This window comes from Lichenostomus cassidix, chromosome 13, assembly GCF_008360975.1.
Source record: "Lichenostomus cassidix isolate B80296 chromosome 13, HeHo_3.0, whole genome shotgun sequence".
Classification (NCBI taxonomy): Eukaryota; Metazoa; Chordata; class Aves; order Passeriformes; family Meliphagidae; genus Lichenostomus; species Lichenostomus cassidix.
In genome coordinates this window covers 4710798-4738383 of record NC_139494.1, presented here as the reverse complement: position 1 = coordinate 4738383, position 27586 = coordinate 4710798, and the positions used below count along the sequence as shown (strand labels likewise).

The window sequence follows — 27586 nt, the reverse complement described above, 5'->3', positions numbered from 1 at the left end:
AAAGAAACCCCGAGTAGCAAGCAACCAGCTTCTCCAAAACAGAGACCACCAGCAGATAAAGGCAGCTCCTGTTACTGAGCAGTTTGTAACCAGCCTGTTGTGGACTCTGGTGGGACTGGGGGGAGTGCAGCACATGAGGTCATGCTGGAGATGTTGACCCCAGGGTAAAAAAATTTTTCTGCAGACTTTGTTCTCTGCTCTGTTCTTCCTTTTCGCATAGGTAAGAGCTTACCTACAAAACAAACCTTCCTTTTCTTTGTTCATGAGAAAACAATCACCTGTTTGTTTATTGTTTTACAGTTCAAACAGACTCTGATAACACTGAATTCTTTTGTTGTGAGTGTAAGTGGTAAAAGGGAGTAAGTTACCATATGCACATTCCTGATTACATTTATAGATTCGTATGGTTCAATGACAGGTTGGGTTTTTTTCTGAGTTAATAAATAAAGAGGAGTGGACAAATAAAATCTTTTGACTTGAGTCAGAACTACCTGCAAATATTTTCTGAGGTGTTTATTTCAAAAGCAATTGCCTTAAAAAAATTTAAACAATTACTTTCTTTATATATAGAGTTGACATCAGGAAAATAAAGGGTATTTGGTCAGCTTTTTTACATACAGCCTTTTGCTATATGATCTACATATGCTCTGTAAATTTGAAAAATAGCTTTAAAATAAACATGCCCTTTGGAAGTATCTCTGTGCTGGAACATAAAACCACAAATAAAGGACCACAAAAATACACATTAATTTGTCATCACTTTGCTACTTACTTCTTCTCCTGTAATATATTAAAACATAGGTTGCTGCTGATTTTTTTCCTATTGCTATAGTCCTCCATTTGAAATGTCTTAAGCACTTTGCTGAGTGTTTCACAAAGAGAGAAACACCATTATGCAGGAAATTAAAAGCAGAAAAGAGAAAATTACAGCCGCAGTGAGTAGCCCAGTGCCCTGCAGAAATCCACTGCCCTGGGCTGGCAAGGGCCCAGCACTCCCAGTGCCCCCCATGAGTGCTCACTGGAGCAGCACTGCTCCCAGCGCTCCCAGTCTTCCCCTCCCAAACAAACCACAAGCCTTGCTCAGAGTTGTGGACAGATACAGTGTTTATTCCTTTAATCTTCATTTATTATTAATTTAAAAGCCTTGTGTATTCATGTTCATAAAAGCAACTTATTTAGTAGCCTGCTCCAAGTTTGGTTTCCAATAAAACGGGGTTAAATCAGGCTGTTTTCCAAATGCCTCACTTTCAGTTTTACTTGTCTTCATTTTCTTCCCTGCTCAACCACTTCATCAGCCAACTGCTACTATTCTGCTTTGGCCTCTGGAGAATTAGCAGTTCTGACTCCCCACAGACTGTCAGAAAGCCTGAAAGAAAAAAATCCGTTAAAACCTGGCACAAAAATGAGATGTTATTTCTAATTGTCTTTTTCACTTTTCCTCTCCAGCCCTTCAGGGCTCCCTTCTTCCCATCCTCCAGTTTCCTTTTCCACCCCTGTGCTTGGCAAGGATCCCTGCTCCATTCTGCTGTTTCAATAGCTGAGGCTCTACAAAACTTCTCGCTTTCCCCCCAGCCCTGACAGTAGGAAGCAGCGTTGGCTGCTGCCCGCCGGGGAAAGTTCCACCTCACACCGAACGCCCCTCATGCCACGCTGGGCACGTTCCCCGCCCCAGCGCTCAGCCTCATCGCGTGAGCTCTCATCGTCACATTTTGTCGTGGGCTGGCTGTTGGAGCCTCCGTTACTGCAGTGGGGGCACAGGAGGCTGCGGAGGGCACGTCCTCATGGCACGGCGGCTGTGCCAGAGCCACGCTCCGGTCCCGGCAGCTGCTCGGAAGGGTCCGTGCCCGCGGGGAGAGCACCATCCCCGCCCTGCGAGTGGGGCTCTGCCTGGGGCTGTCTGTGCCACCCTAACTACTTCTGTAACCCGATGGCTTCCCCATGGTGCCAAGTGTATCCACGTTGTAGCTGCCACGAGCTTCCCCTCCGGAACCCAGCGACAGTCACCCGTGTCACCCCGCGGGCTGCTCCCACGCCTCTGGGCCCACCAGAGCCGAGCCGGGCCACCCGAGGGTAGCGCAGCCCGGCCAGGGCCACCTCAGGGCGCGGGAGAACCCGAGCTGCTGCGCTCGCCAGCGCGATGCCAGCACCGGCACCCCACGGCCGTGTCTCCCGGGGCACCGAGCGCCCCCGATCGCCTCCCTGCCACCCGCGCTGTGCTCTCGGTGCCTCCCCTCGGAGCGGCCGGGCAGGGCAGCGCTCACAGCGGCTGTCCCGGGCCTGGCCCGGAGCTCGGCCCCGCGGGGCTCACGGACACTGACACTGCCCCGCCGCCAGGGGGCGCGCAGGGGCCGCAGGGGCAGGAAGGGGGCGTGGCCACAGGCACGGCAGAGCGGGTGTGGTGAGGGCGTGGTCACGGGCGTGGTCAAACGGTGGGTGTGGCAGAGGGGCGTGGTCATGGGCACAGCCAGGCAATGGGTGCGACGGAGGGGCGTGGTCACGGCCACGGGCAGGCGGTGGGTGGGGCCGGGGGCGTGGCTGCGGTTGTTATGGGCGTGCCCTGGGGCGTGTCCGGCCCGGGGGCGGAGCCGCCGCGGGACTCGCGGTGCGGCCGCCGGCGGAGCAGGAAATGGAGGCGTGAGCGGGCGGAGCGGCCGGGGCTCCGCGCCCAGCGCTGACTGCGGGCTCGCTGCCGCCGCCCTCCCGCACCGCCCCGGCCCGCCCCCGCCGCGGGGCCGGCATGTGAGGCTGCCCGGCGGAGGCGCCTCCCTGCGCGGCTGGGCCGGCGCGGCCCCCGCACCGCTGCGCGCCGCCCGCAGGAGGGGAGCCCCGGCGCGGCCCCCGGAGCGCAGCGCGGCGGTGCATGGGGCGGCGCGGCCGGCGGTGCGGACCATGCCGCGGAAGGAGCTGCCGCTGCCCGAGGGCTGGGAGGAGGCGCGGGACTACGACGGGAAGGTGTATTACATCGACCACGGCAGCCGCACCACCAGCTGGGTCGACCCCCGCGACAGGTGGGCGGCGGGGCGGGCGGGGACCCCGAGGTCGCGGTGTGCGTGCGGAACCGGCGCGGCTCCCCGTGAGCCCGGCCGGTACCTGGTGCCACCCCCGGCTCCGCTCGGGCTCCACGGCACGGCACGGCGCGGCAGGGCGGGACGGTGGTGGCGTTACCTGCGGGCCTGGCGGGGCAGTGACGCCCGCGCGGAGGGGAGGGCTGGAGGAGGGGGCTCGGCGAGTTGCGTGGTTGAGTTGAGGTCTCTCTGCCCGCCCTGCCCCAGCCGTGCCGCGGAGCCGCAGCGCACGCTGAGCCGCAGCCGATCGGCGCGGCCATGCGGCCCTGGCAGCCCGGGAGCCCGCCCGGGTCACGCCGGGAGAGCAGCGGGGCTCGGGACGAGGAGAGGGACAAGGAGCGCTCGCAGAGGTGTCCTGCAGCGTGGCCCACCTCTGCGAGCAGCTACGTGGCCCTTGGCCATCGCGGAGGTCACTGACTTCAGGGTGTGTCTCTGATCGCCCCTCTTCGCCTCCTTCTTCCCTGCGGTATCGCCTTGCTCCTGCTTGCTCCGAGTAGTTCTTTTCTTGCATCGCTCACTTTCAAAAAGTAGGATAAACAGAAACCGGGGTACTGCTCAAGACCGAGGTCATTTTCCAAGCAGCACTCTGTCCTAGCATGTTGTAGTTCCATGCTTGAGGCAGTCATGGTGAGCCAGCGGGCGGGAGCTTCAACATGCAGCAAGTTCAAATACTGGACCACTGTTGAAGTCACAAGTTTCTATATTTCTCGTTTAATGCTTTGCTAGCTGAAGTTCCCAGACACGGCAACTCAAAAATCCATCCCAGTGAGTTGGAAATTCCAACAATCTGAGCTATGCAGTTTGTCATTGATAAATTTCACAAACTTCCCCATCTGACAGTGAGCGTTTGCCTTGTTATGGGGCAGATAGTGTGATTTCTGAATTTGTGTTCCTTTCTTCCCCTTACTCAGGGATCAGTTCCTTGAAGGGGCTGCCATTCTTGGTGGGGTGTCAGGACTTTGCCTTTGCTCCGTTTACTTAGATGGCTTTTTTGTTAAGTGTGGAAGTGAATGATTGTCCAGTTTTACGAGATTTTTAAGGAGTGTTCTGCATTCCAGGAATAATCCTTGTGTGTACTGTACACAAATGTAACCTGCTGCCAGCCAGGGCTTAGGAACTCATCTTGGGGCTCGGTTTTAGGAATGTGGTTGAGAAGTAACAGAGTTGTTCCAAGGTGTTTCTTTAACCTTCATAAAAGTCGATGGAAGCTTAAATTAGGAATGCTTTCCTGGCATCCTTATTTTGTTCAAAGAAGGAAGACAAGTGAGAAATCTAATTGGCCTAATGGAGGCTTATAAAAATTCCTGTGTGTCCTTGGTTAGTGATTCAAGAATGACAGAAATGACTAAATGAGTGCTTTATTTTGTTGTGTGTACTGAGCTGTTGCAGAATCATTACCTGCTCACCACTGCTAAAGGAGAATAATGAAACACGTACTGATAACTCCTATCACATGACACTTGTTGTGCACATAGAAATACACCTGAATACACGTGGCCCTGACGAGCTTTGCATCTGAGTCATCTCCCAGTAGTGCTGCCAAGGAAACAGCCTGCATTGGACACTGCCCCTGAAAATCCTCAAGGTTTTGAAGAGTTTAGTCACACACTAGAGCAACTGTGTGACACAACACTTACCCATCGTCTGGTGGACCATGAGTTGAAATTCTCCTCTGCCATACAGGGAAGAAGTTTCTCTTCCAAGTGATTACCACTGATTGTGAAAACCAGGTGATGGGGGATTTCTCATCAGCTCAGGTCATAAGATGCCCGCTCCCTCAAGGGGAGTGAATTTGAATTTACACACTGAGCATTGAACTTAATCACTGTATTTTAAGTTTAAATGTCTGTAAGCTTAGCCTTTTACAAGTCATGTTTAAAATTGCTGCAGCTGAGAAGCTGGTTTGTGACTTTGCTACAGTGCTCTGTGTGCTGTGCTTACACATGCTGGCTGTAACCCAGCAAAAAGCAACAGATACTGGAGAACATGGCTGTAGAAGTGCAAGTTTGAGGAAGGTGTGTGTGCTAGGGCTCACTCTGAGCCCAGTGTCAGTGGGAACCTTTGTAAGTTTGATCAGTTTATTTCAGCAGCAGCTGGTAGAAAAAGATAGACCACAGAGGTTTTTAAACCTTCCCTAAATCTTTCATTCTAGCTTAATTTAGTGGAAATAACCATGAGCAGGGATACCATCTAGCCTCAGGGCATGGGCCATCGCACTGTTTTGTGACAGCAGGTTTGTAGTCCTGCAGGGGTTGGTTTAACAGACTGTGAGGGAAGCAGACCTGGCTGTGGGCGCATGGGGAATCTGCACGGGGTGAAAGGTGGGACCTCAGCTGGCCTTGGGCTGTGAAACCAAAAGCTGGGCTGGTGCTTTTGCAGTTCTTATTTAACATATGGCTCCGGTCCTGCAGGTGAGCTGTTGGCAAGAGGGGCTGTTAGACTTTGCTGCAGGAGGTCACAGGCACCTGGTGGCATCTCACTGTCCTGGAGAGATGGTCTGAGTGATGCTCACATGCCTGGAAGCTTGGTTGAGGCAACTGCATGTCAGAGCACTTTTACCTCATACCTTTTAAGACTCAGGGCAGTCCTGGGAAACCTGTGGATGTTGATGCATTTGGAGAAATCATCTAAGATTAAATAATCTGAGGAATTCTGTGATTTAACTGTTGCTGCCCCTGTGGTATGGTGTAACAAAAGAATCAAGGTAGTTTGCATTACAGGAATTTCAGGGTAAAAAGCTCTAAAGCAATTTTTCTGAACAGGTGGGGGGAAAAAACCCAAAACCCTACTGTGGTTTCCCTTTTGTAAGAGAAGCTCACATAGTGGACTGGTTTTTTGTAGGTCTGTTTGAAATTAGATAATTCAGGAATTGAATACAGTGTGACAGGAGAGCAAACCTTATTGATCTGGGGGAGAACATTTGTCATTCCTCGTTTTAAAACTAAGCACAACCTTTCAGGTCTGCACCAGTACATACCAGTTGGTAAACCATGCCAGAGAGCTGTCTCAGCTGCTTTCCCAACGCAGAGGGTGCATCTGCTCTGGAAGCTGCTGTGCCGGTGGCCAAACAGAAAATACCAGTGGTGTCTCCAAGCTTTAGCACCAGCTGCTGCCTGTTCTTAAACATCAGCATGCGCAGCACTTGAACAGCAGAGTGCCCTGAGTGAGATTTCAGCTTTCAGCAGAAAAGAGGATTAGAGGTGGGAATCTCTGTTCCAGTGTTGTGCTGTCCTTGGGCTCTTTGCATCAGGTTTAGGGGAACCTCTGCTTTCCTTCAGACCCTTTTGTAAGGGGATTTTTTTTTTCCTTGCCTTTCAATCCAGAGAAGCTTCAGGATGCACTGAGAACTTGGAGATGCCTGATAATCTGTACCACTCTTGAATATTTGTGTTGTACTCTCCTATTGGCAGGGTGGTGTAAGCAGCTTTTCCTAGGTTATTTCAGATGGAGCTGACTGAATTTCTCATTTCATTTCAATCAGTGGACTCCTGCTGAGAGTGAAAGCTATTGAAATTGGAGCAATTGTAGCTTAAATTTGGTGAAGTTACTAAATGGCATCAGATGTTTTCAGTTTTGGGAGGCAGCAGTGCCTTAGTTTATGGTCCTTCATTTCTGGAAGGCACTTGTTGCTGTAAAGGTTTGAGAGATGTTCATTAAATGAAAGCCCAGATTCTGCATTTGCTGCCTAAATTCAGTTCCTACTCCACATGGAGGTTTTCCAGTCTGAGCCTCCAAAGCAGAGCTTCAGTGAAGAGATTTGCCAAGGTTGAGGGCCAATTCATGTGGTGTCACGTGTAAGATCTTGTGAATTTAAAACAGTTAGGGCCACCTGTTTACTCAGAAAGATTCAGCTTTGCTGAGCCCAAGGATTTTAGTGGAGAAAAGCCAGGCATACCCTACAGAGAGCACCTAGCCATGCCCTTCTAGGCTCCATGTGAAGTGCTGCACAGTATTGTCTCCTCTGCATTATTCTGATCTTTAAGCTTTTCATCCCCAGTCTGCTCTGCACACCTGGTCTGCAAACTGCCTTTTTAAAAGATTTAGAAATGTGAGCATTGTGCTGAAATGTCATATGTAACTGTCTACTACTTGGATTACTTGCTTAAATGTAGAATAACTGTAATCACTGGAATGAAGCTACCACAGCTAACTTAAATGTGAGAATCCTCCAAAATAAAAGGGCTGGAGGAAGGGAGGGCAATGAATAGCAGCAGGAACAAAAGGCACTGTGCTCTTCTGTAGGTGAAAATCAGTAAGCACAGGAGAAGAGAGAAAAATTCTCCAAGAAAGAAAAGCCAGGGGAGAGAAATGCTCTTTCATCAGTGCCAGCAGCATAGGTCATGCAGCTGAAGGCTGCTAGTTTGATGCCTGTTGTTGCCTTTCTTTGCTGATATCTAGCTAAGCACCCTGTCATATATATGTGAATCTGCTGCTTTCTTGTGTTTGCATTCCCCAAAATAGCTGACTGCTTTATAAGAAGCAGGCAGCTTAGTGTGTGCCCATAGAAACTGCTGATGACCATTTTCCACAAGTACAGAAGTGAGTGGCAAAAATGTGGTCTTCAAAGTCATCCAAGTGCCGTCTCAGGGAAGAGGTGTCCTAATGGGTAGGACTTGTGCTGTTGTTACTTTTTTCCATCATAATTCGTTTACATAGGTGTTAATATACAGGGAGACAAGGACAGCAAGTAAGATTAATATGACATTTGAAATTATTTTAATTTATTAATATCAAGTGTCTTCCAAGATGAGTTAGCACAGAATGCACCTGTAGCTGGTAGAAGGGGTTTGGAGCTGACATGCTGCTTCAGTTATAAAAAATCAGGATTTATGTATTTATTTATTTTGGTTGATTTTTTTTTTTCCCCCTGAACTCTCGAGATGAGCGTGGTTTAGGATGCCTTGGTCACTTTGGAGACTGCAGGAACTGCCTTCAGAGCCACTGTGCATCCTCAGTTGTGTAAGCTCTCCTCACACTGGGGAGGGTAACTTGAAACAGCAGGTGTGATGCTTTTTAACATCAGGTGTGGTATGCACTCCTGTGCAGTGACAGAGCATGTTGGCAGTGATTTTAAACTGAAAAAAGAAGCATTATTTTAACTTACTTCCCTATGGAACATAAAAAAAAAAAGAAAAATTTGAGGCTTTGTTCAGCTCAGCAGCTATTTAATGCATATTGGGGAATTCTGAGTCTTAAAAGATCAGAAATGCTTTTGAAGAAATCTCTGTAAATCGTGTTGTTTAGAAGTATGAAGGTTGAGCTTCATCTTCTGTTCTGGCAAGGTCATCTTGCTCACAAGATCACTCCTTTAATTTTGCCTCAAAAACTGACAGCATGAGAAGTTAGTGACACTGCCACTGACTGGAAACTTACTTGGCAACAGAATCAACAATTCTGTCTTTATGTAGGTCATATATTTTTGTATCAAAGAAGTTATCTTGATCTCCGTCCAGAGCAATGGCAGGAAATTGGCTAGTAGATTCCAGGAGATGTGGGTATGACAGTGGCTGCAGTGTTTGTCACTGGGGCAGGTGCTTGGTGGTGGTGTTGTTGGGACACGTTAAGCTGCTGCTGATTGTGCATCAGTGCAGGGAGTGAGCTCTGAAAGCTGGTCTGGCTGAAAAATGTCGTTTTGCTGTCTGGGTTCATTTTACAGAAACAGTTGATGTATGCTTATGCAGAAACTTGTGGTGGCACAGCTGGGGCTGGGCAGGAGGCTTAGAGGAGTGGGAGTGGGGCTGGCTTTGGTGGCAACCCGGGAATGCTGTGAGGGTGCACTTGTGAAACTGTCCCCAGGCACTTGACCTGGTCAGGCTCTCTGCCAGCCCAGCTGAGGAGGTGTTCCCAGGTGCTTAGCTCTGCCCCATGATTTCTGATTGCGTTTTACAGGAAGAATGGATTTTCACTTGCTGGAGCCCGTGTGAAATGAGCAGTAAGGCAGAGCATTTCCTAAAAATACTCCTCACAGAGCATCTTCATAGCACAGTTATGGGAGTTTGCAGCAAAATTTTCTGGGTCTGAATCTGATTTGAATTCCTCTAGATTGTGCCAGAAAATTTATTGGAAGACATGGGAAAATTTATCCAAAGGAGTTTAATGAAATAACTTGTACATAAAGAAGTGATGTTTGCTAGGTGGCTTAGGGGTGTCTTGTCACTAGCCCATCACCCCACCTTTTGGGACTGGCTCTAATCTCAGTTGCTGCAGGAGTCCATTAGTAAATGCTTGCTGTTGTGTGCTGCTGGAGGTGGCTGCAGGCTGCCAGGGCTGTCCCTGCTCCGTGCTCAGCATTCCGAGCAGCGTCACCACCCCACAGCGCGTTCCTGCGCGCGTCACGGACACTGCTGAGCTCACGGCTGACAGCGGGGAAGTGCTCTGGGCTGGGCTTGGCACTTGAGTGTGTCGTGTGGGACACCTTCTAACTTTTCTCAGAGGGAGGGAGAGACCATTCAGGTGGCTTGGGAAAGCTTCGCTGCTCTCCCTGTGCCGGGGCTGGCTGCCTGAACCTGGTGGCCTTGAGTGCTGCACCAGCAGGGCAAGTGTTAGCTGGAATAATGAATCAATAAAGAGGGGTGGCAGCAGCTTGGCAGAGGCAGGTGGAGGTATGTAGACTAGTGCTACTGCATACACCTGCAGCAGAGCTATGCAGATTGACCACTTCCTTGGAGAGAAATACTTTCTATGCTGGCTGGTTGCCATTTGTGAGACCTGTTTAGTAAGGTTACGTGCTTTGCTTGTGATAATGAGGACTTGGCTTTATTTGAGCAGTTTAAGCTCAGTTGTTGTTCACAGAGCCTAAGGTTACTGCTCCCTCCTCCCTTTAAAGCTACATACATAGATAATTGGCTGAACAAACAGTGGGCAAAACTGCTCCCTGCAGAATAATAACTGCTTTTCACTGCCACTCACTCGGTGAAGTGGCATCTGGAAGACTCTCCAGATAGTCACAGGAGGTTTGGTGTGTAACAGGAAGAGGCAAAGAAGCCAAATCCTACAGCTGTCAGTGTTCTCTCTATTTTCATGCTCTTGGATGGGTTCTTCTGGCTTGGTTTGTTCTCAGTTTATGCTGATACTTACGGCTTCCGCCCCAGCCACGATGTTCTGCAGCATAAGTACCCAACACATTTAAAAGCAGATGAATTGCTGTCTCAGTCTCATAGAGGTGCTGTGGGGATTAATTAGTTCTGACAAAGTGCTTTCTGGCTGAGATGTCAAACTGATGTTTCAGGACAAATGGTATTGTTTAGTGAAACTGTTTAGTTCTCCTCAAATGGCTAATTACTATTTTAGAAGAATGTACTCTATGGAGGGAAGCTTTATTGATTTAAAGCACGCAATAAACAGTATTGATTTGCAAGAGGCAGTCATTCATATCTGCTCTGTGCAGAGTTGAGATGTAAGGTGGTCACACAGCTACTTTGAACTGAAATGTAAGTGAAACTATTGCTTAAATGACCCTGCACCGGCTTGCAGATTGCTAATATGTGACTTTCAACTGCATTAATAGCTTTGTACTCAGAACAAGGGCAGTGCCCTGCTAAGGAGAGAGCTCTCTGCTATTTCATCCTTCACAACCCCACCCCGCAGGGAGGATGGCCTGCAGAGGAACAGCAGTGGGTAAAATAACCTTCTGGACCCTTAGTGCAGCACAGGAAAATGTAGGTAGCCCCAGCACTGCTCTGTGAAGCTGTGCTGTGGATGACTTAGTGGTTAATTTTGCTTGTGCTAGGCACAGCTTTTGCTGTCATGAGCTGGCTGAGCCCCTGCAGCTGCTACAAGCCATGCTGGTGGCACAGCTGCACAGGCTGTCCCCTTGGCCATCAGCCTCCAGGCCATCCAGTGCCTGAATCCTGTGGGACATCCTTCCAAGGGCTCAGGCAGGTTGGCACCGTGGCTTGGCAGCAGAAACCTCTTGCACCACATCACCTGATCCCTGAGGGAACAGGAGGAGTCATCTCCTGACATCTTCATCTTGGACACCTGCTCCATAGTTGGCCTGTTTGGAACACTGAGTGTATGTTTGAGCTGCTTATCAAATTATCTCAAGGGAGATTTGGGTGGGGATGATAATGGAAAGTATTTGACTGTCACAGGTGATGCAGCCCTGCTAATTATCCAGCTTGTTTCCTGTGAGGTACCCAGGTTGGTGGCTGCTCTTGGCTGGTGCTGGGTGTTTTTAGAAAAAATAGTAAGACTGATCTAAGTTAGGATAACCTGTACTGCATCTAATTCCAGGTGAGCTTTTCGTATTGAATTGTGTTTTTTTAAAAAAATAAATATTTGTAACATGAATAACATTTGGTATTGCAGAGTTTTGGCATGATTAAATTTGAAATTAAATCGTCACTTTGAACAGGCTTATTTGTTGGAGCATATATGTGATGATGCTCAGGTGTATTTGGTTAGTGATGTGTTAACCCTGCAGAGGATAAGGAGGTTTAAATTCTTCTGTTCAGTGTATTATTCAACATTTCTCAACATCTGGTCTCTCTCCACTTCAGCTGTCAGTTGACACACTTGTTTAGATTTTTCTGAAATTCCTTAAAGTCATCTCCACATCCAGCTAACCTAAATAGCTTGTCAGCCAGCAAGGCAGTAAGCCAGGTTTGCTATTTGTCTTTTCTTATGTCACTGGGAAGGATTTCACACCACAAGGTCTAATCATCAGAGTTACACAAGTTATTGCCTTGATGGGACTCTGACTGTTTACTTCTTGGATGGACACATACATAGAAGGCTTTAGGCTGTTTAACAGCTGGTTCTCAAAAAGATTTCCAGTATTCTAGACATAGGCAGATTTGTCTGGCAAAGAGATCTCTCTGCAGTCCTCAGTGAGTGTTACTCTGTCTTGTTTTAGTCTGTATATGCAGGGAAGTCAAATGTCATGGCTGCTGCCATGTCGCATGGTTTTCTGTGGCACTAAAGTTCTGTAAGGTATCTTAGGCTTCCTAACTTTTCTATATTTTGCTTTCTAAATTTAAATGCGAAAACTACACTGAGTTGGTCTATAATTCTGAATAAAGGTAGATACATTGTTATCTGTCATCTGTTTATTACTCCTTGACTACTGTGTGGCAGCCGTGGAGAGTTTCTCATACAAGTGGCTTAATGGTAATTCAGATTGGAAGGTATCTGCCAACATCTGCATGATGCTAATGAAAGCATAACTTGTGCTGTAAGAAAGCATTCACGTTCATCTTCGTTGCTTGTCTTATATTCCTTGGCAAGTAGTCCTCACTTCCTTGTTAGGATTTGTTTTTAGGAGAAGATTGTGTGGATGGAAGGGGAGGGGTACATGGCAGGAGCCTGGCATGGTCATTTGCAAAATGATTGCACAGATAAAAATCTTAGTTTGCAAAGACAAATTTGCAACTGAACTGGTCACACAGAGTCCTTCACTCAGGCTTGTTTTCACACATCTTTTGTAAATGCCACTCTTATCCTTAAAGCAAATGTTCTGTGTTGAATTTTCTCATCTTTATTCTCTATTTGTCCAGTACTCTGTAGCTAATACCCCAGAGTCCTTCCTGGTTTGTTTTCTATCTGCTTCCCAGGCTCCTGCAGTGTTGGGTGGCAGCTCTGACAAGTTGTGGTGCATCTCCAGTAGCTTGGCTGGGCTGGGGGTCCTTTCTCATGTGGTCACTGTGGGGTTGGGTCAGGTGCTGTGGTGGCTCTTCTTTCCCATCAGGAAAAGATCCATCGAGTAGTGGAGGAATTCGTGACTGCAGCTGAATGTGCTGCAGTCACAGTGTGGTCTAGAGCTGCCTGTTTGGGGGTGAGAGGATTTGGGCTTGTGTCAGACCACGTGCCATCGTGTCTCCGTGGTTGCTGTCACAGCCCCAAGCAGCAGGATGGGGCTGGAGGCTGCTCTAGCTTTCTGAACTGAGCCAAGTGGCACCAGGTCCTTGAAAGAAGGTGGCATTTGGTGCATTTAGCTCCTGGCTGTTGGGGTTTTGCTGTGTGTAGCAACAAAAAGGAGAACAGCCCAAGTGGTAGTTCACCCCCGCAAACCTTCTGCTAGGAAATCTGCTTGTGGCACTTGCTCCAACCCTTGATGGAGTGTGGCATGTTGGTAAGTGTTCTCCGCAGTCAGATTTTATACAGAATAGGTTTGCTGTGAAATAACCAAAGTTTAATGATTTTAACAATGCCCTTTAAAGGCTTTATTGTTTGAATTACTTGTCTGGAGTAGCTGGGCAGCTGTGTGGCAACAACTCTGAATGACTGTACTGCCTCTCACCTCTTGTTGTTGAAGACAGGCTGAAATGCTGCTTTGGTCCAGCTGCCCTGTGACCAGCCCAGATGCCTGTTCAAAAGTGTAGGGAATAATGGACTTCTGTCCACATGAATTAGGGATTTCACAACAGTTTTAGTATTTATGTTGCACTCTCTGTCATTATGGAGGGTTTACTTGCCCCTAGCTGGTGTCTTTGTGGTCAAAGGCAAGCTGTTGACCTGTCATTTTAGACCTTTGTGTTCCCAGCTCTGCTGCACTCCTTTTTCCACTGATTGTTGCTTCAGCTTTTTCTCTCCCAAGCTGTGTAATAACACTGTTGCTTATTTCTCTTATGGCCATGTTTACAGGGTCTTTAAAGCCTTTCATAAGTAAGCGCTTTGCCTGATGGGAGAAGGAGGTTTATGGAGTTAAAAAACAAAAAAAAAAAAGGCAAGAAATACGCTGTAGGTAATAGATTCCAAAAATGCAAATTTGTTTAAGCAACTTCTTAAAAAGAAGGGAGGGAGGAAGGAATTGAAGATTAAAACCTGTGTTTATATACATGTAGAAGCTGGAGGCAAAGCAATCCATTCATAAATATACAATAGGATTTATGTCATGGTGAGAAGTGCTGCATGCATATTCATGTGTAATTTGCAAATCCTTTAGCGATTAAATACTTTACTCCAAACTCGAGAACTAAATAACCTTCTTGTTGAAATGAGATGTCCAAAGGCTCCAGTGCTTCTCCAGTGGAGGGGAAAGGCTGGGTGGTGTAATAGATCTGATACTTTAATTTTGACTCTATTAAAAGATTTTTTGTGTGCTTTGGGCATTATTTTATTAGTATAATCAGGAAGTTTTGAACAAAGCATGAAGCAGAGAATTGCAAGGAATATTGTAAAGCCTATCATGCTAAGAAAAGCAAATAGGCTTAGGAGCTTGTTAGGATGTTTTTCTCAAGAGATTTTAATGTCAAATACCTTTATCTAAACTTTCATATCCCCCAGGTAAGCAGAGTCAAACTAGTAACAGCTTGGAATACTGCTGTCTTAAATAAGTAGCTTTGAGCAAGTGGAAGTGAATTGCCTTTATAGGATGTAGCCTCAGTTCTTCACGGAACACTAAAATATGGATATGAATACACTGTTGCCGATGCCTTTGGTTTTCAAAAGTCTTTAAGTATTGTAGACAAAGTATATCCTTTCCAACATCCTGAACGGGGAAAAGTACAGCTATGGAATAACTGTTTGCTGCACCTGGTGTTGTTGCAGCCAGGAATGCTCAGTGACAGTGCTGCATTCCTGGCCAGGGTGTGCTGATGCAACCTGTTTGTGTTGCCCGTCAGTCATGGCATGGAATGATGCTGTGCAGATGGGGCAGCACCTGCCAGGCATCCTGCTGACAAAACAGAGCTCAGCCTGTGCCTCTAATGCCACCGTGGTAAGATAAGGGTGGGACTTGCCATGCGATGCAGTGCTCTGTGCTGCCCTCACCTTCCTCGGGATCCTGTCACAGCTGGAGGTTGCAGCCCTGTGTCCCCTCCACATCCACCAGCTGCTCTGCTTGGCCACTGGGCCTCTGTGGGCAATCACTAATGAACCAGAGCTCTTAAAACTGCACCTAAGCCTGTTCAGTTCCCTCGAGGTAAATTCCCTGTATACCCTTTGGGAAAGCTGTGATTTATTCTTGTATCTGGACCGTCACAAAGTGTTTCTTACTGTGCTCTCTTGGTGTTCCTGATGGCTCATTTTGGAATTGCTCCTTTTTCGACTTACTTTGGAACTGCTCCTGTTTGTAGCTTCATGAGCTCTTTATCCTTTGTGCATAGTTTTGTGTTGGAAGAATACAAAGTACATTGATGCTGGATAGGAGAAGCCAGCAGAGTTGTCGTGTTCTTTCTTCCCCACTGAGGTTAGTCCCTGTTTGAAAGTTGTGTTGTCTGATGTAGTTTTCCTGCTCCTGTTCCATAACAGCCCACCTGCGGGATGCTCTGATTGAGCTGAACAAGAAGACAGAGCAGTGCACTCAATTCACTAAGGACTGTATATGCATTTTTCTGGCTGGCACAGGTGTAGCAAATTGCCCTTTTAGTCCTGTTTACTTGTTTTTCTCATTCAGTCACAGGTAGTTTGTGCTCCTTGGTGATCAGAGAAGAGCCCTGGATCCCCTGTGGCTGTCTTGTGCTGTGTCAGGGACACATGGCAGAGGCAATGTCCCTTCTGTGCCTGGGGACTCTGCTGTGCAAAGCTGTACTTCAGTTGAGTTGAAATAATGTTTCCAGGTACCTGTGAAAAGCTGTTGCTTTTACAATGAGCACTGAGAATTTGTTTCACCTGCCATGTCAGAGCATCAGTGTGTCTAAGCTGGTGGCTGGTCACATAAGGGCGTGAAAATGCTGCACTGAGTACTTGAAGAGTATGAATTGGTACAGTTCTGTAGAAAACACAAAACTGAGTTAAACAATTCCAGTTCTCCTTAAGCTGATTCCTGAGTTGGAGACTTCTTGGCATTATAGGGTGGACACTTTGCCCATCAGGCAGTTCAGATACACACAGGGGAATGGCTGGTGTGTGAGGTGTGTGTTTCTGATTACTGTGACCAGATGTACAGGCTGGTTTTATGCCAGTATTTTTTATTATATAAAAGGAGAGATAAAGTTATTAACAAATCCCATGTTTTAAATGAGTGCTGTTCAGGTAAGAGGCACGGATGGGAGGTGAATTTGATTTCCTCCTGTTTTAGTAACCATAAGTGGTTGCCTCTGGATTGATCTCAGGAGAGTGTAGTGAACCACTGCTTGCAGTATTGTAACCATTTGCAATTTTTCTGGTGGAAAATTTAAAAATCTTTGCCCTAGAGGTTGATTCTGGCTGTGGGGCTGAGCACAAGCCCCACAGGCAGGGCTGGTGCAGGCTGAGGAATGGCTGAGCCATCCTATTGTGGGAGGTGGCCATTCCTTTAGCCCAGGTGCCCATCTGACTCCTCACAGAGTTTGCTGGCATGCAGAAAACTGCTCCCTCTCTTTTTGGGCACAGTTTGTACTGCTGCAGTAAGTTGGAACAGCCCAAGGACTATCTGGCAGCAGTGACATGCTGAGGTGGGAGTGACCTTCCTGCCAAGCATGGTTCCCCTGGAAGTCGTGGCTCACTCCTGAGCTGCTGTCAGTGCAGTTGTGCTTGCTTGCCTGGCACCACGGGTGGTGAGTGTGGGTTCAGCCAGGCAGCTGTGTCACTTGTAGTTTGTCTTTCAAGGCAGACAGCTTAAATATCAGATTGATGCTTTCTCAGTGCTGTGCTGTGGGCTGTAATTCCATCTGCTGCGACACGGTGAAGGTGACACCTGAAAAGGTATGTGCTGCTGATTTCTGGATGTCCTCCCTGTATCTTCTGCTTGCATAACTGGAGGCACCATTTTACCTGCATGTTGGCCTTGCTCAGCATGTGGTTGCTTGGGAGCCTTGCAAAACACTCAATATTTTCTCTGAAGTGCTGCTAGAATTTCAATGTCATATTTCATTCATCCTGAGCATTGCAGTTTCTGCAATATCACTGCCCTTTGTCTTCTCTGCTTTGGAACAGAAGAAGCATCTGTTTATGCCATTGATTTGGCAATTGTTAGAAGGACATTGAATAGAGGACATTATTAGTGGAAAGGAGAAGTGTTCAAAGACCTCTGCCTGTAAGGTCTGTGTTTTTAATAGTTCTGCAGATTCATCACTGATTTTGGAACTTGATAGCAAGTTAGCTCTCTGGATCAGTCTGTAGATTAGATTAAAGTTACTAGACAAGGGCAGCAGGAGTACTGTGCTTGTCAGAGTATTTCAGCTTGTCTTTGCAGGTGAGCTGAACTGTGGATAATGATTTATTTAGCTGAGCTGGTGGGAGTAAGTTAATATACATGGGAATTCTGCATTGGTGGTGTAGATCAGCATTTGGGCAGAAATGAATAAAAAGGGTAACACAGTGAAACTATTTGCTGAACAAAAATTACTGGCACGGGAGTTGCGTTTCATTCAGGTGCTGCTGGTGAAGTAGTACTGAGTTAAGCAGCAAATTTCAAACCTGTAAGCTCTCCTGATGGCTTGCTTAGCAGCGGGTGTACGGCACTGTAAGGCACAGTGTCAGATCTATTAAACACAGCTTTGACGTAAGGACAAAAATGAATAGCTGAGATATTTTAGGTAATTGCCTTGAGCAACAGTGATGGCTGTATTCTAGCAGCTTCAGTGAGTTACAAACAAGCTTCAGCTACAGCCAGATCAAGCAACTGAAGATTTGCACAGTTCCTGGTGTGCTTTGCCTGGAGAGCAGCACACATGCTGTGTGTGCAGGCTGTACTCCTGAATTCCTCATTTTCTGTACCCACAGAGTTGTGGGTGTTCAGATAACACTTTCCACCTCCCCAGCTGCTCTAGTTTTACCTCAAGTGTCTTACAACAAATACTGGTTTTGACTGAGGGAGACTGACTCATTCAGCTGCTTCTTATCCCTTGACATATATAAAGGCTACAAAACCATGGTAGTGATGGAGAAAAAGTGTTACTGAGGGATCTTGGCAAGAAATACTACTTTACACTGCCTAAAAAAAAAACCAAAAACCTGCTTTTTCCTTTTTTTATATGGATGGAAGAAGGGAAAGCACAACTGAGGTAACTTGCACAGGGATGTCTTTCTAACAATGTCACCTATAAAAAATTTGGATTATGCATAGAAAAGACTGGCTTTGAAGTGGTTTGTTTTTCATAATTTTGCTTTCTGAATTTCAGGGGATGGTACTGGTGACCTGGGGCATTGTGGGCCCCACAAGAAAACCTCAGGAGTGAAATGTCTTGTGCCTTAAAGCACCTGCAGGTCCTGCAACTTGTTTGCTAGGTTGCTTTAGAAAGAGTGCTTATTTTTGTGAGGAGAGCATAGGTGTAGCTCACCATCTTCTTTTCCTGACTATGTCCCCTGCATTGAAAACTGAGAGAAAGAAAATACCTTGTTACAGATGACTAGGAACTGGGGTTTATATGGCACAACACAAAGAAATATGATTTCCTACTGTGCTAGGTTTTTGTGGCCTCTACTAGAAATTAAGAACTTATTTTGACAAACTCATATTTTCCAAGACAAAGCTGAAACTCTTACAGTTTTGTGCCTTCTGCTGCTTCCCTCAACTTGCAGGGAAGAAAAACATGTGAAAACGGAGGTGGTATGGCTTGACTTGTTACAAAGCCCCAAAATAATATTCTGTGCCTTATGCACCAAATGCTTCAAATCCTGTTTTGGAGTTCACATTAAATAATAGGAAATATGGCAATACACAGAAGGTAAAAATGAAAAATTCAGTGCCAAATACATCCTTTTGAAAGTGTAGCATAAGCTATAGGTATGTGATTGCTTAGGATAGGGCTGTCCATGGGATGTAGCCATGCTATGTAGATGGAGCCAGTTGGGGTGGTTAGAGCTCATCTGTGTGTTATTGTGGACATTTAGAGATTTGGGAAGCTGAAGTGAAATCCTCAGCAGAAGAAATTCAAGAATTGCCAGAAACATAATACGAAAAACATGGCTGTTGCTCACTTTTTGCATAAAAAGTACCTGGATGATTTGGCCAGGTGCAGCATGCCAGGGAGCCCTGGTCTGACCTTGGGCTGTTGGGGGCTTCACCTGGGGTCTCTGGGGAGAGCTGTGGCCTTGCAGAGAGAACTGGGCACCAGCAAATGAATGCGGGGTGGCTGAAGGGAACAGACATCTCTGCTGTGCCACAGCATTCTGTCTGGCAAACACCTAGGACTGGGATCTCCATCTGGCGTGGGCTGGGCCCTCCAGGAGTGGCTGCTGCCATAGGAACCGAGGTCCTTCCAACCCTTGTGTCGGAATTAAACCCAGGACAGCCCCACTGTGGGCTCTGGAGTCGAGCTCTTTGTCTTCACGACCCATCACCTGCACATCGCTCTTACAGCTTCAGAATATGGCTTTGACATGATGCTGTAGTCTGCTTCCAGGTGCTCAGAGTGATAAAAAAGGGAGTAAGGGTTTAAACCATCTTTGGGGAAGCAGTGTGTGCATCAGAGCAGCCAGCCCAAGCCTTGCAGGGCTCAGCTTTGTATTCAGATGCGCTGGCCTGCGAGCTGCAGACATTCCAGATACTTGTGTTCGTTTTGGCTGTATCCAGGCACGCACTCACAAAGAGCAAGATGCGTGCAGTGAAGTATAAATCCCGTCCTCTAATGACTCAAAGCACTGTTGTGTGCGCATACATGCTTAACAGATTGTATAATTAGCTGGCTTTGTCAGCTGGCAGCATGTATGATTCTCCAGCAGCTCCCGAAAAATCCTCCGTGGTGTAGGGAGTGTATGCAGGTCCTTAAGCTTCTTGTATCCACACAGTGGTGACTGCTGGGCATAAGAGAGGGGGCTGCATCCCCTGTGCCCGGAGGAGAAGGGCTTCCCAGGCCCAGTGCCACCACCTCTGCCTTTCCCTGCACTGGCAGCAGCTCTTGCCCCTCGGCTGCTGCTGCTGGGCTGGTTTGGCTGGCTGCTCTGGGCTGTGGGGACAGGGGCTGTCCCCAAGGCAGTGCCCTTGAAGACAGGCTCGGCACATCGTGCAGCCAAGTGCTTTAGTTTGCACAGTGTGAGTAGCGCTAGAGCCCTTCTCCTCTCCTGTGAGTTGGGTTAGGCATCGGCCCAGGCTGGAACCTGGTTTTATTAGAAATATTTAATTCAGAAGTGCTAATCCCGGAGGTCACAAGGCTCACTGCAGAGCTGCTGCAGCACAGGGGCAGAGGTGTTGCAGAGCCAGGAGCAGAGCAGGTGCCAGTGGAGGGCAAGGCTGGGCTGTGCCGCCGCGCAGGAACGCCACAGGCTGTGCCGGGAGATGCCCAGGGTGGGAGCAGCGCCGGACCCAGGGCTGCGTGCTTGGGATTTCACTGGAGCCGGGGAGGAGCCGGCAGGGGAGCGAACATGACCTTGAAAATCCTTATCGAGATGAAAAGGTGCAGTGAGGGAGCACATTCCTCCGTGCACAGCGCCCGCCGGCCAGGCTGACCACGAGCGCTGCGGCCACACCGCCCCGGCCGTGGCTCCAGGAGATGATTCCCTCAGCTCAGTAGTCCCTCCTGGGGCTGCCATGGGCTCAGGCTGTGCGAATCGTGGGGATCACCTTCTGGAGTTGACTGTTTCGTGCATTTATAGGTAATAATGAGCCTGAAGGCAGTAGCAAGGCGAAGTCTGGCAGCTGGAGGAGATGGGCCACTCGAGAGGACCAGGGTTAATTATGATTCTGTGGCAGATGAAGCTCATCTCTGAGTCTGGTGCCCAGAAATGTGGTGAGCAGCCAGACAGCTCATGACAACCAGCAAAGGGGGGTTGTGGTTTGCCCCAGTGCTGCTTCTGTTCCTGACACTCCTCTGTCCCTGGCAGGCTGCCGGCTGCTGAGTCCTGCTAACCCAGCTGGGAATGCATGGTCAGAATGGTCTGTGTGCTGCTCTGCCCTACTGCTGAACAGGAGCACTTTGTGGGAGGGCTTGAAGGGTGCAGAGCTGCTGCACTGGGCAGAGCAGCAAGGAGAAGCTACGTGGGGTGTAAGGCAGGAAAGATGCTTTTTACAGGAGCAACAAACCATTAGCCTGGCTCAGCTGCTGATGTCTTTGTGCTGTGGATCCAACACAATTCTCCCTCCCACCCCTGTTCTAGCACGTGTACTTGTACAGTCACACGCTAATTCAGGTTAAATATCTGCATCTCCTAGAAATGGATCTTCTTCTAAAATGCCTTTTGGGTGCTTTGAATCCTGAAGCATGTCCCAGGAAAGTGACACTGTACAGATAAAGCAGCCCTTGCGACGTGAAAAAGTAATCAACACTTACTACTAAGAATATATGCTGTAAAATGAAAAATGCTGCATCCTTGAAGAAATCTAAGGATCGTTACAGCTTGACTGAAACTGTGGCACTTCTGTTGCTGAGGCTGCACTGCAGCTTTGGAAACAGATACTTAAAATTCATTGGTTTGTGGTGATTTTTTTTTTCCTCTTGACAAGGACAGAATAAAACCTGTCTTTCTCCATGGCTATAGGAACATACCCTTGAGTACTGTGTGGTTTTTGTTGGATGAATTCAGGCATTTACTGGTGTCTTCAATAATTCCTTTCTAAATGCTTAGCTTAGAGCATTTGCATAAAACCTTATCTTGCTTAACAAATTCCAATTTTTTTAAATTTTTTTTTTCCATTTTAGAGGATCTAGGTGTGTAGTAGGAAGTTGGATGTGTACCAATGACCTTGGGATGTTTGTTTTTAGATTCTGTGGAATGGTGTGGCCTTGGCCCAAGGGAGGTGGAACTTGCCCCTGCTGTTGGGGGCAGTCCTGTTGCTTTAGTACATGAAGACTTGTTTCCCTGTTGAATGAGCTGAATCAGCTTGCTGAGGAGTGCAAGGAGTAGTCTTGCCACCACTTTTGATGCTCCAGTGGAAATAATGTTTGGTCCTGTTGGATGGCAGAGTAGTCAGGGTTGGTTTAGGCTGGCATGTGCTGTATCTGGAGGGGTTACAGAGAATGTGCTGAGTGTCCAGAGCCTGTGCTGAGCAAGGCACAGGGTGGTGTAAACACACCTTTCCTCAAAGCTGGTGGCCTTGCTGGACAGCTTCTTTATTGCCACAATACTTGATTAAGACAAATCTGGCATCTCTGGTTTTTTCCTTTGGAGTTATCTGGCTTATAGTTGGGATTCACCTCCTTCGCTTTTTAATGTGGAGCAGCTGGTGGTACTAAAGTTGGTGTCTCTGCTGTCAGACAAGGCCAGGAGTGTGACTGAGGTCCATACTTACTACATATATATAGGGAAAATGGGAATACAGAGGTAGTAAAACGACACAATCAATCTGGTGGTTTTAGCCGCCTTCACCAGGGTGTACTGGAAAGAGGAAGATTGTTCCTTTGGAAGGAGGTTCCTGTGCTCTTGGTCATAAACTAAAGTAAAATAGTAGCTAAATATTAATAATGAGACTGTGTAAGGTGTGTCTCTGACACATACCTGGAGGATGAAGTGTGAGCAGTAGTGATGAAGTGATAGGTAATGCTGAGTTTCTGCTCAGTTGAAAGAAATGCTGTATATTTTGAACTGAGGAATAACTAAAAAGCTGAATCCTCAGCTGGCTTGTGTCATTTCTGAGCTGGCTGGAGGACTTTTAAGTGGGCGTTAAACTACCCGAGATAGGTGGGAAAGGGGAATGCAAGAGAGCAAGTAGCATTATAACTTCCATGTTAACACAAATTTGATCTGTTGGCAAAATATATTCATAGTGGATCATTAAAAATAAACGATGTTTGTAAGAGTAAATCAATCAAACTCACTTGGTGATGCAAATCTCACTTTTGCTGTCCTCAGATGCGTGAGCAGCCTTCAATCGTTGTTGATTTGTATCGACTCCCTTGCAATGTGTGAAGTACTGTGCTATGTTTAGTGCTTTGTGCAGTTCTGCTTATAAACACAGTTTGGCATAATTTTTTTGTGGCTTAACTACATGGTAAACCAAGACTTTGTTACTTTGGGTGAAAAGGATACTAAACCTGTTAATTTTGTACTCTTACCTCCTAACTTTACATCTCCTAAAGCTTTACTCTCATAAGGTTGTTCTAGACATCTGTTCTTGTTCTGACATTTCTGTTCATTTTTATACAGTATAGATTTTCAGGATCTGAGAACACATTGCCTCAACACTTACAGCAATGCTAGTAGATAGTAAAGCTCATATTGTGAATTCCAAGTGCTTCTGTGCTTCAGCACTGCTGCATTCATGAGCTGGGGGCTGTGCAACCTGGGCTTTCTCCTCTTTAGATCAGAAGTGAGTTGCCATGCCTTCATTTTCTCAGTGCTACCTTGCAAGGCTGCATCTGCTGAAATAGTTTTGGTTGCCCCTCTTGAAGGAACTCTGCATGGATTGCAGTCTGTAGGGCAATGCTTATGCTCAGGTAAGTATTCTGTATCTTGAATTTGCAATTGCTTTGCATGCCAAAGGATTTTTGTTCTTCTGTGTTCTTCACTGCTGTGACATCATCTTGACCAGGCATCTCTGATTTATTGCAGGCAGTCAGAAATACTCCTGTTCATACCTGGTACTACTGAGTTTGCAATGGCATTGGAGGGGCCCTGTGAGTGCCCTGAGGCCTCTTGGGTGCTCCATGTGACTTGGTGATTTGCTCTGTGTAGCAGGTTCAGCTCCATCTGCCAGGATTTCAGGGTGGCAGGCTGGTGTCAGATCAGAGCTGTTCTCAGAACCAGGCACTGCAGAAGAGCTAAGTGGCTGCAGCTGATCTGATTTAGTGCAAGGAGCAGAAGATGCTCTGGTGATGCCTTGCTTAGGCTGTGTTCTGCAAGGGGTGCAGACCAGAGAGCCTGCTGATGTTGCTGTTTGGGATTGGGACCATCAAATAGCTCTACAGCTCAGTCAGAAGGTCTATAATGCAGAAATAGCAAACAGGCAGCCCTACCAAAGCTGCTGAAGGGGATGAGCAGTTAGCCCAGTGCTAGCAGGAGGTGAACCAGGGAGCAGCATGCAAACAGTGTGCATGTAAAACAAACTCCTGTGCTCCCCTTGGCCCTTCCAAACAGGCTTTCATACTAGCAGTGCTTGTTTTCTACCCTGGGGAGATTAGATGAGGCCAGTGATGCCATCCTAGGGCTGTCTGTTTTCCCACTTCAAATACCATGTGAATAAAGGGCACAGGAGCTGACAGCGTTGCAGAAGGCATTTGCTGTTCACAGATAGATCATGCTGGTAAGAAATACAGCAACATGCTTTTCTTCTGAAAGAATGCAGGTTTGTCATCACTGTACATGAAGTGTAACTTTAGTGTTCGATGAAGCCCAGTTGTGGAGTGAATTCCAGATTTGTTCCCTGTCTGGGTGATGAGCCCAGTGCTCCCTGCACTTCACGTGTTCCTGAATGCTGAGGTAGGGCAATTGTTCCATGCTTACCTGCTTGCTGACATTCCAAATAATTATCTTTTTCTGACAGTAGCTGTTGGTTCCCTGCTCTGGGAGCTATATTGTGGGGAGAGTTTGTCCTATACACCCCCTTATCTTGAGGCATCTTGCCAGTATAAACTGCTGCCACCCACACTAGGCAGCCTTTCAGGGAAGCAGGAATGCAGGCTGTAAGAGCAGAGATGAGCCTTCCAGTTCATAATCTCCCAAATATGTCAAGGAACTGGTCTGACTACTCTGGATGCTTGGTAGGTGATTTACCACATACTCTGGACCAGTCCCCTTATTCAAGAGCAGTTGAACTTCCAATGGAAGAGAAAGCTGACTTGCTTTTAGTTAATCTGCTCAGGCTGTGCAGGTGGCAAGGCTGCTTCTCATACTAAATCTGAAAGCAAACTTAAAAACCAATTTCAGCTTTTTGAAATTAAAGATGTTTGAATTAGTTGCATGGTTAAATTCCAACTCTTGCATGCTTTTAATTCAGTAGTGTTGTACTGTTCTCATAAAGTTGTACCTTACTCTTTTATATCTTTTCTGCTTAATTGGTTCAGGAAAGCATGCAGGATATAGAGGCTGGCAGGCAAGTTAATGTTGTGAGAAGCCTCATCTCCCATTTCCTGACTTTTTAACCTTGAACTATCCCAGGAATTTTTGCATTTGAGTGATTAAGAAGGTATGACTGACCTCCTGCTTGCAGAACCGGTTTGTTAATCACTGGGAATGATCTAAAATTGCAAGTGGGTTTTGATAGCATTCTCCTTGAAAATAACTCAGTTGTTCTTTGCTTCCAGAGCTAAATGATCTGTACTGAAAAGAAATACGTGGGCAAACTGTGCGTGCAATGCAGAGCTTGTAAACAGGCAAACCTTTTCAGAAGTGGATAGAACAAGCAAGCAGCTCACTGTACTGGTGTTCTAGGCATACTTTTTGTGCCTGGTGGGGTCATAAATTGTGCATTATATAGCTTAATGCTTCTGTGAATTTATTTCACTAATAGAAATGTATTGCTATTAAAGGTAAAAATACGTTTGTTTGGAATGCCTGAAATACAGACTGGTGCCTGACTTTCAGGTGTCTTTGTCTCCTGACCTCTTTTGTGGAGAATCTACTTGGGCAGTATGTGACTAATTTCTGTACAAAAGAAGTATTTACATGTTACATGTGAAAGCAGTAGAGGGTCTAATTGGCAAATTAACCACAATTTAAGGTCACCTTAACAAGGTACAGAGGTTACTCTCATGGCTTGGCCAAAGAACATCACTGAGTTCTTGAGTGTCAATAAAAATGTTTAAAATCATCATAGTTTGGAAAAGAAGATCTGAGAATAGATGTTGGACTTGCTTATCCTAGAGGTGGGCCAATGCATGAAGCGTCAGGGGCCAGGAGGAAATACAAGATGAAGGAGGTCTTCAGGAGGCTGAGAGGATGCTCAATAACCATGGCAATGAAGGCAACCACTTCAGAAAAGCAAACAGCTCTGCAGTTTGAGTTGCTTGAGGAGATGTGTTGTTTATTTTAAGCCATTTCTCATGGTAATATTTATGTTGTAGTTTAAGCAAATTTGTTTGGTTTACACTAACAGCTTCAAATACAGTTTTTCTCAGACTTGACCCCATTTTTATTGTAAGATTGTCATTCTGTTCCCAGTTATCCTTTATCACAGCAAGACCAGGACCACACACTGGCAGTCATTGAAATGACATGTGTTTGAGGTAACCAAAAGTTTAGAGTGACTGAGCCTTTGTGTGGGTGTTGGAATAGTGTCTACCTTCCAAAACTTTGAAATGTCATATTTGATCTCTCGTTAGACCCTTGGAGTATAGTTAAGAAGCTTCTCAAATTTGTAATTTCTTCTTGAAATCTTCTCCTTGTTACATGGGAAGCACATTCCTGCTCATGGTGGTCCTGAATTGGTCCATTTTGCTCCTCTGGGTGTGGAGGTCTCCCTGTCCAGCTCTGCTGCAGCTGGTGAGGTTTTCGTGCCATTGAGGTGTCACTTGGCCTGGAGCTGCCTCCTGTGTCGCTGCTGAGGATCCTGGCTGTTAGGGATGAGCTGTTCTCATCACCTCTTCCCCACACTGCTGTTGGAGTGGGAATCCCAGGGAGCATTTCGTGGTGCACAGGTGTGTGGAGATGGGGTGAGAAAACCTTTGCCAACAAGATCATAAAACAGGGCCTCTTGGCTGCCACACCTGCAGCCTCCAAAGGCAATCCTCCCTGCAGTGAGAGAAGATGCTCCCAGGGAAAATAGTTACTATACTGATGAGTGGCCCTGGTGTGTGTGAGGGTTGGATCACCAAGTTGAGTAATAAATGTGTAGGAGTCTATTTTTAAAAGCTTTTGTGAGGAGGAGATTGCAGACAAATTTTCTAGGACTACAGCAAAGTGATAGATTTTTCTGTGCTGAAGTTTAAAAATAATCATCGTCTGTCTTGAGAATGGGATGACCTCATTAAAAACAAAGAAGCTTGTATGTCATCGTGTGGAGCCTCCTGGCAGTGATCCTTGCAGCAGCCTTCTGAGTTCCAGTAGCAGCTCTGCCCATTAACAGGTTCCTCAAAACTCCTTGAGCACAGCTACCCCAGTGTCACAGCTGGAATCCAGCTGCTTTAGCTCATTCCTTATCCTGGTCTGTGTAGCATATCCTGGCACATAATGAGTGCTGGGTTTTATTCAAATAACAAATGAAGAAATACTGTGTGAAAAAAGAAATTTTAAAAAATGGAAGCCATTGAAAAAAAAACCTGACTCTGAGCTTCTCCTGCAAAATGCTGGGTTGACAAACTGGTTTTGTAAGAGAAATGGTATGAGTGGAACTATCTGTCACAAGTGATAATTGTGTCATCTGGCTTGACTTCTTGCCCACGAGGCTTGTCTGCCTCAAACACTTACTGTGTACCTGGGAGTGCAGGAGGGCAGGGAGAGCTGAACAGGGCTGGGTGGGTGTTTGTCAGGGTTTGGGGGCTCATGCTGTAGTTGTAAGAGGAACTGACATGAACGTCCTGAGGGATCCAGGTGCCGCCTTTGTTCCTGGTGCAGTGAGCTGCTGCTGTGGGCACAGCAAACTGCAGGAAATCCCCTGCTCTGTCCTCTCGCCCACAGAGTCGTGAAGGATTTCATACGAGGCCTTGTGATGTGTCCTGAACTGATTAAAATAAGGCTCTCCTGTAAATGGCTTTACTTTGTTATGGGGTCTGAGGAGCCTTGCAAACACAGGGATTAAGTGGGTTTATGCATGGTGTAGGAGCTTGGCACTGCTGTTGGTTTGTAAATCTCCTGGTCTTGGTGACCCACGCAAGGTGTTTGCTGCCTGCACATCTGCACATCTGCCT

At 46.9% G+C, this 27586-nt stretch overlaps 1 protein-coding gene and 1 long non-coding RNA gene across 2 annotated transcripts in view; one reads left to right on the top strand and one right to left on the bottom strand.

Moving 5' to 3' along the window:
* Nucleotides 1–1104: 1104 nt before the first annotated feature.
* LOC146431124 (uncharacterized) lies at nt 1105–4626 on the bottom strand. The gene is made up of 2 exons (XR_014854866.1): nt 3166–4626; nt 1105–1366 (listed from the first exon to the last, which is right to left on the bottom strand). It is a non-coding gene; the product is annotated as an uncharacterized LOC146431124 (long non-coding RNA).
* The window catches only part of WWC1 (WW and C2 domain containing 1), a 64915-nt gene continuing 39937 nt past the window's right edge, over nt 2609–27586 (top strand). Inside the window, exon 1 of the mRNA XM_085073431.1 lies at nt 2609–3008. Coding sequence (XP_084929557.1) covers nt 2890–3008 — 119 coding nt within the window. The 5' untranslated portion in view covers nt 2609–2889. The remainder of the gene's footprint in view (nt 3009–27586) is intronic.